Source organism: Mobula birostris, chromosome 21 (assembly GCF_030028105.1).
Source record: "Mobula birostris isolate sMobBir1 chromosome 21, sMobBir1.hap1, whole genome shotgun sequence".
Taxonomy (NCBI): domain Eukaryota; kingdom Metazoa; phylum Chordata; class Chondrichthyes; order Myliobatiformes; family Myliobatidae; genus Mobula; species Mobula birostris.
In genome coordinates, this window is record NC_092390.1 from 21,162,217 (window position 1) to 21,176,052 (window position 13,836).

Here is a 13,836-nt window from a genome sequence, read left to right on the forward strand (position 1 = left end):
CTATCTTTTCCATCAGCCATCACCTACCCAGCTTGTAAAAAGTTAAAGATGAAAAGCACTCAATCTAGTGACAATGAAGAGAAGTGATAGTGGGTGTTTGTTACATCAGCTGCTAATAAATTTGAGGGGGAGGAAACCACAATTGATTATGGACTCTGTTGGCTGTAGCAGTACTCTATCTGCATACAAGATGCTACTGTGGGCATCTTCTTCAACAATCTTGTTCTTCAAGATTTCCAGCATCTGTAACATCTCTTGTGTTTATGCTTTGATCCTTCATCAGAATCTAATGCTTACACTTCGTTCTTTCATCAGTCTTCAGCAGAATCTTGATGTTGGATGTTGACTGCATTATTTAGATGCATCTTTGCTGGGAATGTGACCAAGGAACAATATATAACATTTAATGACAGCATGAAAACGTGGAACTATAAATAATATTACATCGTTGCCGGAGGAATATATCGATGGAATGAGAAAGCAGGAAGTCAAATCCCAAAAAGAGGCGTTAAAATACCATCCACAAACACTGGCAGCATAGAATTTCTTTGGAGTTTGCTTGGTATATCACAAGTGTGAAACTGTTGGTGATTTTTGATCCCACCATGAAATACTGTTTTTTTTTGGGGGAGGGGTGCCCACAGTAGTGCAGTAGTTAGCAAAACACTATTCAAACTTGGGGCATTCTGGCATTTGGAGTTCAACTCCAGTGCTATTCTGTAAGGAGTTTCTGTCTGCTCACCTCATGTAATGCATGGGGTTTCCGCCAGCTACTGCAGTTTAACAGAAACAGAAATCTACAGCACATTACAGGCACTTCGGCCCACCATATTGTGCCAACCATGTAACCTACTCGAGAAACTGCCTAGAATTTCCCTACCACAGAGCTCTCTATTTTTCTAAGCTCCATGTACCCAAGAATCTCTTAAAAAGACCCTATTGTATCCGTCTCAACCACGATTGCCAGCTGTGCATTCCATGCACCCATCACTGTGTGGAAAAACTTACCTCTGACATCCCCCCTTGTACCTACTTCGAAGCACCTTAAAACTATGCTCCCGTGCTAGTCATTTCAGCCCTGGGAAAAAGTCTCTGGCTATCCACAAGATCAATACCTCTCATCATTTTACACATCTCTAATCCTTCGTCAATCCAAGGAGAAAAGGTCAAGTTCACACGAAGGGTTCCGGCTCGAAACATCGGCCGATCTTTTCCACAGATGCTGCCTGACCTGCTGAGTTCCTCCAGCGTGTTGTGAGTGTTGCTTTGACCCCAGCATCTGCAGATTATTTTGTGTTTACAAAGGTCAAGTTCACGCAACCTATTCTCATAAGGCACACTCTCCAATCCAGGCAACATCCTTGTAAATCTCCTTTGCAGGTTTATCCCACAGTCCAAAGATGTACCAGGTAGCTTAACTGGTCATTGTAAATGGGCCCAGGATTAGATTTGTCAGGGGTTGCTGCGGCAGCGTGGCTCAAAGAGCCGGAAGGACCTGCTCTACGCTGTATCGCTAAAATAAATAAGAGGACAGTGAATTTCCGCCTTGCAACATGGATATTGTACCTGTAAGCTGCAATGTTAGTAGCTTTAAGTAGTGATAAGTGTGAAAGGATGCTGGGCAGGTATAGGCTAGTGAATGCTAGACTGGTCTTAATACCTGACCGAAAGCAGTGCAGCTGGTGTCAGGTGAGGGGTCCAATGAAGCGCCTGAGATTGGAAACAAGACTACTGTACATCTCCTTCCACCAACACCGCTCGACTTCCTGGATGTTTCCAGCATCTTGTTTTCACTTCAGAAGGAATTTTTTGATATCTTCATCAGACCTGCCCACAAGATGACATTAAATACTTGGCAGCAATGCATTTGGCATTGGTTAGAGGCCAGTCTCAGTAATGAGATTTTCAGCATTAGTTTGATGTGATCTGCAATAGGTTAAGATGTTTTAATTCTAAAATTCCAATTAATGATTTCTAACTTTATCCAATTCTTATCCCACACTCTAGAACCAGATTCTAGAATATGAGACTGCAAGACTGGGCTCTGGTCTGGCTTGGTTGCTTCTTAGATGCTGCAGGCCCAATCGCAGACACACAATTTCAATCTAACCTCTGCCTCCTACATACTGAATTGCAGATCCCAGAAGGTTGCTCGGTGACCTCAATACATGCACATCCCTGATCTGCCTAATTGGGATGGCGGCGATGAAGTTAATGACATATTTTACACAGATGTTTTGCTGTAGATACAGACCACCCCCACCACTATGCAGGTCTTTCTAACTAATACATTTAGTGTTATCTTCACAACCATTTACAGTGATATTATGATCATAGTTTAAACATAATCATGAATGATTTCAGTAATTGGGTGTTTAAAGTTTGAAACTCCAGACAGCTGGAGAATACAACATGACCAATTAAAGCATCTGGTTTCTTGTAATTTATTAACATAAAAAGTTAATGTTCTTCTAAAAACATTTAGCAATGCAAAGGTATCTTCAGTTGATTAACTACTAATCTTTGAAGCAGTTAGGAATTCCACCTTTGCTAGACTTTTTTTTTAAACAGTTCACAGTTATCAGAACTCTGTACATCTTTTTTTCTACAAACACACCCCGAAACTACAAAAAATCCATTACACATGCAGTAGTTCAGCCAACTGCAATGCAGTAAAATCATTTTATAACAATATGGTCGACTACCCAGGTATCTACATCACACATCCACATCATGCAGGTGCTCCATTTTCCTTTGACTTTTTACTTTTGTCTTCATCTGAGATTTCTCCCTGTTTTAAAACAAAAGGAATATAATGAACTAAATAGAAACCAGCTGAATCAAATATTAAAAAGTCACCTAAGAGATGCTGCAAATTTTATGCACATATGATTAATACGATGCCTATGACGGTTTTTAAGGCGCAGAGATAAGAGATGCACATAAATTGCCGAGTGCATATACTTGTGAGATAGGATCCTTTTTTACAAAGATGGGACTAAGACTGTTGTAATGATCCCCAGAACAACTGCCTGAAGATTTTGCTGTGCAGACTGATAGCTCAAGATCAGTAAATTAGTAGAGGGAACAATGACAAAAACAAAAACAAAAAAAAAAACTTCAGTAATGTGATTAAGCAAGCAAAGGTGCAGAAAAGATTCACAAGGATATTACTAGGACTAGAGAAGTTGAGTTACAAGAGATTGGAGAGGACAATGTAAGGAAAGAGTTAACTCTGATTCTTTCTAAGTATATGCTCAAATGTGTAGCACAAAATGGAAATTTGTAGGAGAAAATGGTGTTAGTCTGGGATGTTGGAATGTTTTGAGAAAGTACAAGGGAACTAGTTTACAGCAATGTTTGGAAAACGTACTGACTACCAGTCTATAACCTTGAGAGTAGATAATAGGGGAAAAACATGTTTATCTGGAAAAGTACTGGGTTAGAAGTTATGAATGATTTTGAAGGATCGTGAAGGGTTTAAAAAAAAGCAATTTTCTTTGTGCAAATGGAAATCTTCTATTGGGGGCAGAGAGGGGGGGATCTATGGTTCCCTGAGTGTACTGTGTGGGTGGCTTGAAAGTTATTATTGTTTCTTTTATTACTTTATTAATAATTCTTTCTTCCTGTATTTTTATTCTTTATATAACTAATAATGTAATTTTAAAGCCTTTAACACGTACTGTGCCTCCTTTGTTTGTAGATACCTCTTGCTGCTGAATCAGAAAAGAACAAGGAATGAAATTTAAAATATTTTTAGTATTGGACACGCTGGAGCTATTTTCCATGAGCAAAGGAGGCTGAGGAGTGATCATATAGAAGTTTATAAAATCCTGAATGGCTTAGCAAGGTGGGTGGTCACAGTCTTTTTCCCAGCATAGGGAAATTTAAAACCAAAGAGCACAGGTTTAAGATGAGAAGGGAAAGATTTAAAAGGGCATCTTGTTCCCTCACACAAAGGGTGGCGGGTATATGGAATGAGCTGCCAGATGAAGTGGGAGAGGTGTGTACAATTACAATGTTTTAAACAAATACATAAATAAGAAAGGTTGAGGGATACGGGCAAATGGGACTAGCTCAGGGAGACACCTTGGTCGCATAGACAATCTGAGCCTGCTTGCATGCTGTATGTCTGTAACATTACAGAAAAACAAAAGCATTTTGCAAATATTTACCATACTTCAAATGCATTTATTTATGAAGTTCTTCAGACATGGATGACTTGTACAAGTGGAAATTCATTCATCCTTGTGGTGAAGGGATAACACTGTGCAAACATCCATATTTACCTTTTTAAGGACACTGTGAATTTCCTCCATAACTGATGACAGTTTCTTATTGGTGTTAATCAACTGCTGTTCAAAACGCAGTTTGGCTTCCTCATACACTTTCAGATTTTCCTCAGCTCGGGCCAGATATTTCTTGTTTTCTTTCATTTCTGAAGATAAGCTTCTGCTGGCAGTTTCCATGTTAGATATCTGCTTTTTCCCTTCCTCTGTACAAAATAAGATTAAATTTATGCCTTTACTTAGTCAAAGACACTACTTGGTGGAACATTTGATCAGAAATAACCTGAAAGACAGTGGATCAAGAACTAGGAAATCAATGACTTTTCATCAGAACTGCTTAAAGTCACTAATCTGAATCTGCACCCTTTCCCTCTGCAGATTCTGCCAGGCATTTGGAGTACACTCTACATTTTCTTTTACTTTGATCTGCAGCATCTGCAGTACTTTATTTATATCTTACTACAAGTTATCAACAGGTCAGAAATATGGGCCAAAAGGTTCACAAAATCACATTTACGATCCACTACCAAAGTATCAACAACAATCTGTTGAGGGAAGGGTAGGATTGATCTTTGAGGTGGTTAAAAGTTCAGCACAACATCTGGGCCGAAGGGGTTGTACTATGGTTTAGTGTTCTATGTTTGAATTTGTAATCATAGAATGATACAGCACTTTCAACACAACACATTTCATTTAACAGACAGCAAATTCAGAGTTGACACACAGGGCAGGCATTAAGGTGCATCTTGAAGAAGAAAAAAATGGAGATAAGTTTCTTTACACTCACTATCAATGCTGATCAATCAACTCAATACTCATTACTTGGGTGAGATGATGGAGATCATCAAGCTCAAAGAACATTACTCAAGAATCAGAACTTTTATTAAATAACATTGATGAAAAGTTGGGTCACAAGAGATTGACAGAGGACACTGGCGGTGAAATACGATCAGCAACAGAACCATTTTCTTACCGATCTTTGCCTCCAGAGTCTGTGCTTTAAGCTCCATTTCTGCTCGTGCCTTTTCACTTTTTTGTAATTTTTGCAGCAAGTTACCCACATCCACCATTGTTCCATTGTACACTATCAAATTGTTGTTTTCTGTCTTTTCATTGGCTTCTGGTTTCACTATTAAGTTTGGCAACAGCAGCTTGTTTCCTAAAATGAATACAAAGAGTAATGTTATTTACACAACCTGGATTCAAAATTTAACTCATTGTGATGGGATGAAACTAACTTCCCTGTTCTGTAATTATCTTATGGAAAAGAATTTGGGCAACTTCAAACACTGAGGGAGTGGGAATAGTTTGAACTTGTTGAAAGCACGAAGTTCAATAAATAGAGAAAAGGTAGAAGCAAGCAGCAGATGGTGGAAAGAGAAAACAGCAGTAAACATTTGAGGTGAACTAGTTCAGTAAAAACTAGTTAACTAAGTGGTTAGATGCAATGACTGGAAGTGATGGTGCACAAGGTTTGGTACCGGGATCACCAATGCTCTCAATTTTTTTTTACTATAAACTTGCACTTGGGAATCAGAAGTAAAAGTTGCAAACAAATAATGGAGTACAAAGTTTGGTATTTAATGATAGTGAAGTAAGGTTTTACAGACATTTATCATTATGCTTCAATTCATTTAGAAATTAAATTGGCTTAATTTTATACTGGGTCATTAACCTTCATCCTTATTTTCAGATTTCTGCTTCATGATTCTTTCACACTTCTAGCCCATTCAGACTCTTAACTATCCAAGCAACCTCCTTAGTTATTCTACAAAAGACTTTTTCCTATAGCAAGAATAGCTCTATAATTGGCAACTTAATTCCAACCAATGAAAAGCAGGGCCCTCAATGGTAGTGACCTCCACATTATTCTTGGTGGCAAACGCTATGAAGTCAGAAAGAGGGCGGGGCAGATGAATTTGTGGCTGAACAGCTGGTGCAGGGGGCAGGGATTCAAGTTCGTAGACCACTGGGATTCTTGAGGTAGAGACCTATACAAGAGGAATGGGTTGGACTTGAACCAGAAGGGGGCCAAAGTCTTTACAGGGAAATTTGATAGTGCCACACAGAAAGGCTTAAACAAGATTGAGGGGGGAGGCTGAGCAGGAACATGTCACACAATAAAGAGGGAGCCAATGAGAGCAAGTCAAGTAATCAGGATAGCCAGGGACATAGTAAAGTAAGGGAAAGGTATACTCAATTAATCTGCATTTATTTCAATGCATAAGGTTTAAAAGGCAAGGCTGATGAACTTAGTGTGGATTGGGTCTGAGGACAAGGATGTTATAGCCATAACTGAAATGTGGCTGAGAGAAGGGCAGGACCGGTAGCTCAATATTCCAGGATACGGGTGCTATGGCTGTAAAAGAGATTCAAGTAAGCCAGGAGGGGTGTAGCCTTTCTGATAAGGGAGGATGGAACAGCAGTGCTTAAAGGCAACTTCTTGGGGGATCTAGTGAGGCCATATCAGTAGAACTCGGAAGGAAGGAGAGGGTCACTCTAGTGGGGCTGTATTATAGATCCCATCCCTCCAATAGTCAGTGAGTACTTAGGGTGCAGGTGCACAGACGCACAGACATTTTGCTTGTAGTTGTAAGAATATCAGTTGTATTATTGGGAAAATTGTATTTCCCCATACTTATGAGACTGCCCAGGGTATTAAGAGCCCTGGCATGGTGGAATTTATGGCCAGGAAAGTTTCCCGAGCCAGTGTATAAAGGGCCCTATTAGGGAGGGTACAGTATTGGACCTTGTCTGAGGAACAAGGTAGTGCAGGTTATTTAAGTGGCAAGTCACTGAGGACTTTAGGTCTAGTAATCCTAATTTTAGTTTTAAGATAGTGATGGAACAGGGTAGTTCCACAGGTTAGAGACCTAAACTGGAGCCTGGTTAATTCTAGGTGAACCAGACAGGATCTAGCAGAGGTCAGTTGGGTGAGCTTGTTTGAAGGGAATGGAATGAAGGGCACACAGGTGGTTTTTAAAGAGGGGGTTATTAAGTGTCCAGGAGCAGCATGCTCTTGTTAGAGTCAAGTGTAAACATGGCTGTTTAGGGAACATTGGCTGGATGAGAGATATTGAGGCTCTGGTCAAAAGAAAGGAAGCATTCGTTGGATTTAGGTGGTCAGGATCTAGCTAATGATGACAATAAAATGATTAAGAATACTCTTAAGAGGGAAATCAGGAGGATAAAGAGAGCATGGCAAGTATAGTTAAGAAAAATCCGAAGACATTCCACAGCTATAATAAGAGTGAAAGGCCTCGGAGGTCAACAGGGCTGTCTATGCCTTGGACCACAGAAGATGGGATCATTACTGAACATTTCTTCCTCTTGTTTACTGAGGAGAAAAGCATGGTTGCTCTAAATATAAAGGAAACAAGTAGTGTTTTGGAGAACATTCATCTTACCAGGGAGGAAATATTTGCAGCTTTACAGCACATTAAGGTGCACGGATCTTAGGGCCTAACCAAGTTCATCCTTGGATTTGGCGAGAGGCTAGAGGCGAAACTACAGAGCCCTCGAGGAGATATTTGTTTCATGGCTGGCCACTGGTGAAATGTCTGAAGACAGGAAAGTAGCTAAAGTTGTTCCATTGTTTAAAAGGGTTATCAACAAGTACAACTAAGTATTCAGTCTGACACAAGTAGTGGGAAGTTACTGGAGCGATCCTGAGAGACAGGATCTACCAGCATTTGGATAGACGAACTGATTAGGAGGCTTTGTGCAAGGAAAGTGCTGTATTGCTCTATGACATGAAGCAATACATTTTTGGTACAAAAAATGAGGAGGCCAATTGGATTATTGTGAGGACATATACAATAAATGTAGTCCCGTACCGAGCAAATGGTCAGATTCCACCTCGCTCTCTGTCACTGGTACTTTGACTTCATCTTTGCTGCCATCTGTTAGCTTCCTGTATGAACAAGTTTCACGTAGTACCACCTTATTAATTAACTTCTTAACCTGGTAAGAAAAAAAAATCAAAAACTCTTGATTAGTACTAGAATAATGTTTTTTCCAGCACCCTTTTGTTGACAGTCTTGGCTCTTGATAGGTTATCTACCATTCTCCAATTTTAGCTTTCTTTAATTCATAAGTACAAAACTTTAAACAGGAGTATTTGTAGGCCGTCCAGTATCTTAAGATACATACAGAAAAGACCAATGTAGAGTAATGGGATTTAACTATTTTATCCGAATCTTTCCTCTCTTGCCCAAAGGTAGAGCGTTCAAAGGAAGCCCAGTTGAGATCACCTGGCACTGCAGGATGTGAATTTACTAATCTTTAGCTAGAAGTCTGTAGAAATCCTAATCTTCTTCCTCTAGGACAGGGGTTCCCAACCTCTTTATGCCATGGACCCCAGGTTGGGAACCCCTGTTCTTGGGAAATGTAATTACCAGACTTCTACACAGCTGAGAAACCACTGCATGGCTTCTCCTGCAGAACTGATAGGGATCTTGGTTGTGCCTGACAAAGAATCTTCAGTTCCAATGGGTTTGCTTACTCAGCTAATAGTCTTGCTTTATGGATTCCATCAGTGAATGTGAAGTACATAAGTTCCCAGAATTGCAACTGCACAAATTCAACAAATTCTAACAACCTGACAGAGAAGCATACCTGTGCCCGTGAAAGGTGAAGTCCAAGAGTATAGATAATTTCTTCAAGATCTTTCTCCAGCAGATAACCACAATAACTTTGATCAAAATAAACAAATGCAAGAAGGAGGTCCTTGTTGAATGTGAACATCTGTTTCTTTTCCTTAAAGAGTCAAAACAAATGCAGTCAAATTTTATAAATGACCAGATGGCTTAGTTCAAGCCTGTCTGTTGTATTACTTAGTGCATACATACTAGCACGTTCAAGGAATGAGACTTCAACAGGTACAGGCATGTTTATCATTGTTCACCCTGTGAAGTTATAAACTGACCATTTATCCCATGACTAGTAACTTGACCATGCCCATCCAAACTCTGAATTGAAAATGCTCTCCTCCAAGCATACTGTAGACACAATGTGGCAAGGTCAACACATCTAACGTCCCATTTCATCATGATCCTGCCTGAAACTGACTCCATACCTTGTCTTTGGATGTGGGATCTCTGGATCTCCTCGATCCTTCTCGTCTGTCATCCTTTTGATCTCTACTGTCTTCATCATCCCTATCTGTTGAGAGTAAATGTACTTAATACAATATTTCAAGTGAAGTTGTTCAAAGCAATATTTGGAAGAGTGCAGCACTATTTAATACACAATAATACCAGGGTAGTAATTACTATCAGATAACCAAAAGAATTCGTTAAGATCATAAAATGTACGAGCAGAATTAGGCTATTCAACCCATTCAGTTTGCTTTGCCATCCAATCATGGCTGATTTATTTTCCCTCTCAACCCCATTCTTCTGCCTTCTCATCGTAACCTTTGATATCCTTAATGAAATACCCAATCAAACTCCGCTTTAAATATACCCAATGACTTGGCCTCCACAGCTGTCTGTGGCAATGAATTCCACAGATTAACAATTTTCTAGCTATGGAATTCCTCCTCATCTCTGTTCTAAAGGGATCTCCTATTCCAAGACTGTACCCTCTGGTCCTGGACTCAACCATTATTGGAAACATCCTTGTCAATTCCAATCTATCTTGGCCTTTCAATATTTGGTAATTTTCAGTGAGATCCTCCTTCATTCTTCTAAACTCCAGTGGATACAGGCCCAGAACCATCAAACGCTCCTCATATATGAACCTTTTCATTCCCACGATCATTCTCATAAACCTCCTTTGGACCCCAATGCCAGCACATCTTTTCTTAGAGATTATGCAGGGACTGAGAACACAATCTGTTTTTTACTCAAGAAATTGCAGCTAATAATCATATAGCACATGACTGAAGCAGCTCCAGAAATAAAATACTATATATTTAATGAGCCACAGTAAAACCCTTGGATTGCACCATTGAGCTGCAGGAGGAACACAGTGGGTCAAACGACACCTCTGTAGGGAAATAGCTGACACTTCAGGTCACGACCTATGTTCCCTCTAAGCTGTGCGCATGCACACACATTTTTCAACCAGTGCACAAAGGAAATTAATGTGTGCACAAAAGGTTAGTTACCTAAAATAATGTAGTAATTAATATTTATACTTATTGAAAATAATCTTTTGGCTAAATGTTTCTGTTAACTAGTTAGTCAGTTTTTCAAATACCACAATGCACGTCACTAATTTACGTCACCTCACCTTTCCTGTTCTGGGATCTGGGAGACAATGTTTCGTGGAGTGACAAAGTTAAAGTTTTGCTAAGCCAACAACGTGAAGAAAACGTCACAGTAGATACAAGTTCGCTGTTGACTTTTATAAATAGTCTTTGTGTTCATTTAGAAGAAAGGTTTCCTGAAGACGAGGTACAAGAATGGTCAGCTTTTGATTTCTCTTCAGTTGAAAATTGTGACTTCACATTTGATACTGTAATAGTTAGACAGTTTAACGATTTCAAATTTTCCGTGCAAGAAAAAATTAAATCCAAACTGATTTCAAACTTTGCTCAAATGGAGGCATTTGTACTTCAAAATGAACAGTTTTGCGACCTTGCACAGTTGATGGACATTGGGGGAACCTTTCTTGCGTCTAGTGCGGACTGTGAGCGAGGTTTTAGCCCAATGAATCAACTCAAAAACAAGCTGAGAATCCGTTTAGGTGAATGTTATTTGGATATGTTAATAAGAATCAAAAGCTATCAACTGGATGGAAGTTCTGTTAGTCTAGACAGAGCTTATAAAGAATGGGTAAATGCCAAAGACAGGAGAGAGAAAAAAATAACCTGAGTGACTTAAATATGTATGTTATTTTGTTGTTATTCTGTGCAGTTTTATGTCAAATATTTTGTAAACCTACATAAACTGTGCCATCTGTGCATTCAGTGCGCACATACTTTTGTCACAGGAAAAAAATTTGCACAACATAAGATTTTTGCGCACACTGACCACTAAAAATTAGAGGGAACATTGGTCACGATCTTTCATCTGGACATTTCCCCCACAGATGCTTTCTAGAGCAGTTTGTTTTTTTGCTCCAAGTTCTAGCATCTAGTCTATTGTGTATACATTTGGCTGATAGGGTAGATTTTACCATAGGAAGGCTAAGGGCAAAGGCTGCCGCTAGTCTTCTAGTGAATGGTGACGAAGTGATTGAGTGGAAAACTTAAAACACAGCAGACAACTAATTGGTTGAAAAAAAACCCAATCAACTTAATTACATCTTCCAGCACTTGCCCAATAGCACTGCAAATGATCAAAGTTCAAAGTAAAGTTATTATCAAAGTACATCTATAACAAATATATACTTTAATAATAAATGTACTTTGAACTAAATGTAACCATATACAACACTGTTTAATTTTCTTGCAGGTATTCACAGTAAAACCAAGAAACAATAGAATCAGTGAAAGACTGCTCCCAACAGGATGGGCAAACAACCAACATGCAAAAGACAACAAACTGCAAACACAGAAAGAAACAATAGTCAGTAATAAATAGAGAACATGAGATAAAGAGTCCTGCAAAGCGAGTCCATAGGTTGTGGGAACAGTTCAGTGATGTGGTGAGTGAAGTTACCCTTCCTGTTCAAGAACAGGATGGTTGAGGGATAATAACCAAGGCACCTGTAGCTCCTTCATGATGGCAGCAGTGAGAAGAGAGCATGGCCCAGATGGCGGAGACCCTGATGATGGATGCTGCATTCCTGGGACAGCGCACCATACAGGTGTGCTCAGTGGTGGTGAGGGCTTTACCTATGATGGACCGGGCTGTATCCATTACTTTCTGTGGGCTTTTCCATTCAAGGGCTTTGATATTTCCATACTAGGCCATGATGCAACCAGTCAATACACTCTCCACTGCACAATTATGAAGGTTATGGCTCTTAATGCGAATATTCAAGTACTTCACAAAAACATATCATTTCAGGTCCAAGGCCCTTCATCAGATCTGCAGCACCGGCAGTTTTGATTTGTTTTACAAATGTAATGAAGGTTTTTGCCTCTGCCATCCTCTGGACAGCAAGTTCCTAACACTAAACACTCTTTTGGTGATCCTAACTTATTTCCTAACTTCCCTATTTACGTTAAATCCATGTTGCTTGTTTTTGAAGTTTTCTGCAAAGGGGTATAGGTTCTTCTAATTTAATTTATTTAGATCCTTCCCAAATCACCCAAGTTAAATCACCCTTCAGTTTCCTTTATTTCAATTAAAACATCACAAGCCAAACCTACTTTTCTTCAGAACTAAAAATTTCCAGTTCCAATGGCACAGAAGGAGCCAATCAAAATATTGAATTTACACTCCCCCCTCTGGAAAAATCCAGTCTGTTTGAATCTCCCCCATTTAGCCCTTTGCCCCTGCAGATATTCCCAAGTGGCTATCTAATTCTTATTTATCTACTTAGAGATGCAGCGCGAAACAGCACCTTGTGGCCCACAAGCTGCGCTGCCCAGCAACACACCAATTTAACCCTAGCCTAATTACAGGACAAATTACACTAACTAATTAACCCACTAACTGTTACATATTTGGACTACGGGAGGAAACTGGAGCACGTAGAGGAAAACCACGTGCATACAGGAAGAACAAACAAGTGTTCTTGCAGAGGAGGCTAGAATTGAACTTTGATGCCCTGAGCTGTAATCATGTCGTGCTGACTGCCACACTACTGTGATGCCCCAATTATTTCACTTTGAAGTCAGAGTTGCAACTCTCATCGTTTCCAAAGGCAGAAGTTCCAGGTCATCACCACTTACTATTTAAATAGATTTTCTTCACACTCTTGTATTTTTTTTTTTGCATAGGGAAGATTGTAAGATTACTGTAATTCTTTCCACTTTTCTCACCCTTACATCATTAATTACCTGGGACCACCCACACCAGGCGACTGATTTACTCAAAGCCAGGCATTTCCAGTATAGCTTACTAATGAGTTTTCATTTAATAACAACTTTCTTGCTTGCAGCTCAAACCAAATGGATTCACTTTGTCTCTCAAGAATACCCCTGATCCAGCTTTACAATGTGTGGACAAATCAGTGCTGCCATCCAACATCCCCCTTCTCCTACCCCATCTTTTTGGAACAATTTATATCTGTGAACATGAAGCACAATATGCGCTATTTTTTTCAGGACAATTTGACATTATTTCCCCGATAACATACATTTGGACAGTTATTTCCTCTTGTAGCTTTATTATTGTATTTGCCATAATTACGCACTTACGTATTTGTTAAAACGCCACTTTTTTAGGATTTGTGCATGACTGGCAAGCACAGGATTTATTGTCCAGACTTTATTACCCTTGTAGTGGACAGTTTTCTTCAACTGGATTGGGTCCTTTGGAGGAGAACCCATGGGCAGTGGTTTCCAGAGGAGTTGTGGATGAACAGAAAACAAATTTTCAACCTTATAACACAAGGAAAGCAATTGACAAGACAGATGAAGATGGCTGGGTTGAGGACACTGCCCTGAAAAACTATTGCAATGATACCTTGGGTTTGGGATGACTGA

At 39.6% G+C, this 13,836-nt stretch overlaps 1 protein-coding gene across 2 annotated transcripts in view; it reads right to left on the reverse strand.

Annotated features, from left to right (window-relative positions):
• Positions 1-2,430: 2,430 nt before the first annotated feature.
• Positions 2,431-13,836, reverse strand: part of ccar1 (cell division cycle and apoptosis regulator 1) — a 60,539-nt gene continuing 49,133 nt past the window's right edge. For both annotated transcript variants that reach the window (XM_072239140.1, XM_072239141.1), the window contains exons 20-25: positions 9,367-9,452; positions 8,907-9,047; positions 8,126-8,252; positions 5,263-5,448; positions 4,290-4,495; positions 2,431-2,791 (exon numbers count right to left, since the gene is read on the reverse strand). In XM_072239140.1, coding sequence (XP_072095241.1) covers positions 2,732-2,791; positions 4,290-4,495; positions 5,263-5,448; positions 8,126-8,252; positions 8,907-9,047; positions 9,367-9,452 — 806 coding nt within the window. In that variant the 3' untranslated portion in view covers positions 2,431-2,731. The remainder of the gene's footprint in view (positions 2,792-4,289; positions 4,496-5,262; positions 5,449-8,125; positions 8,253-8,906; positions 9,048-9,366; positions 9,453-13,836) is intronic.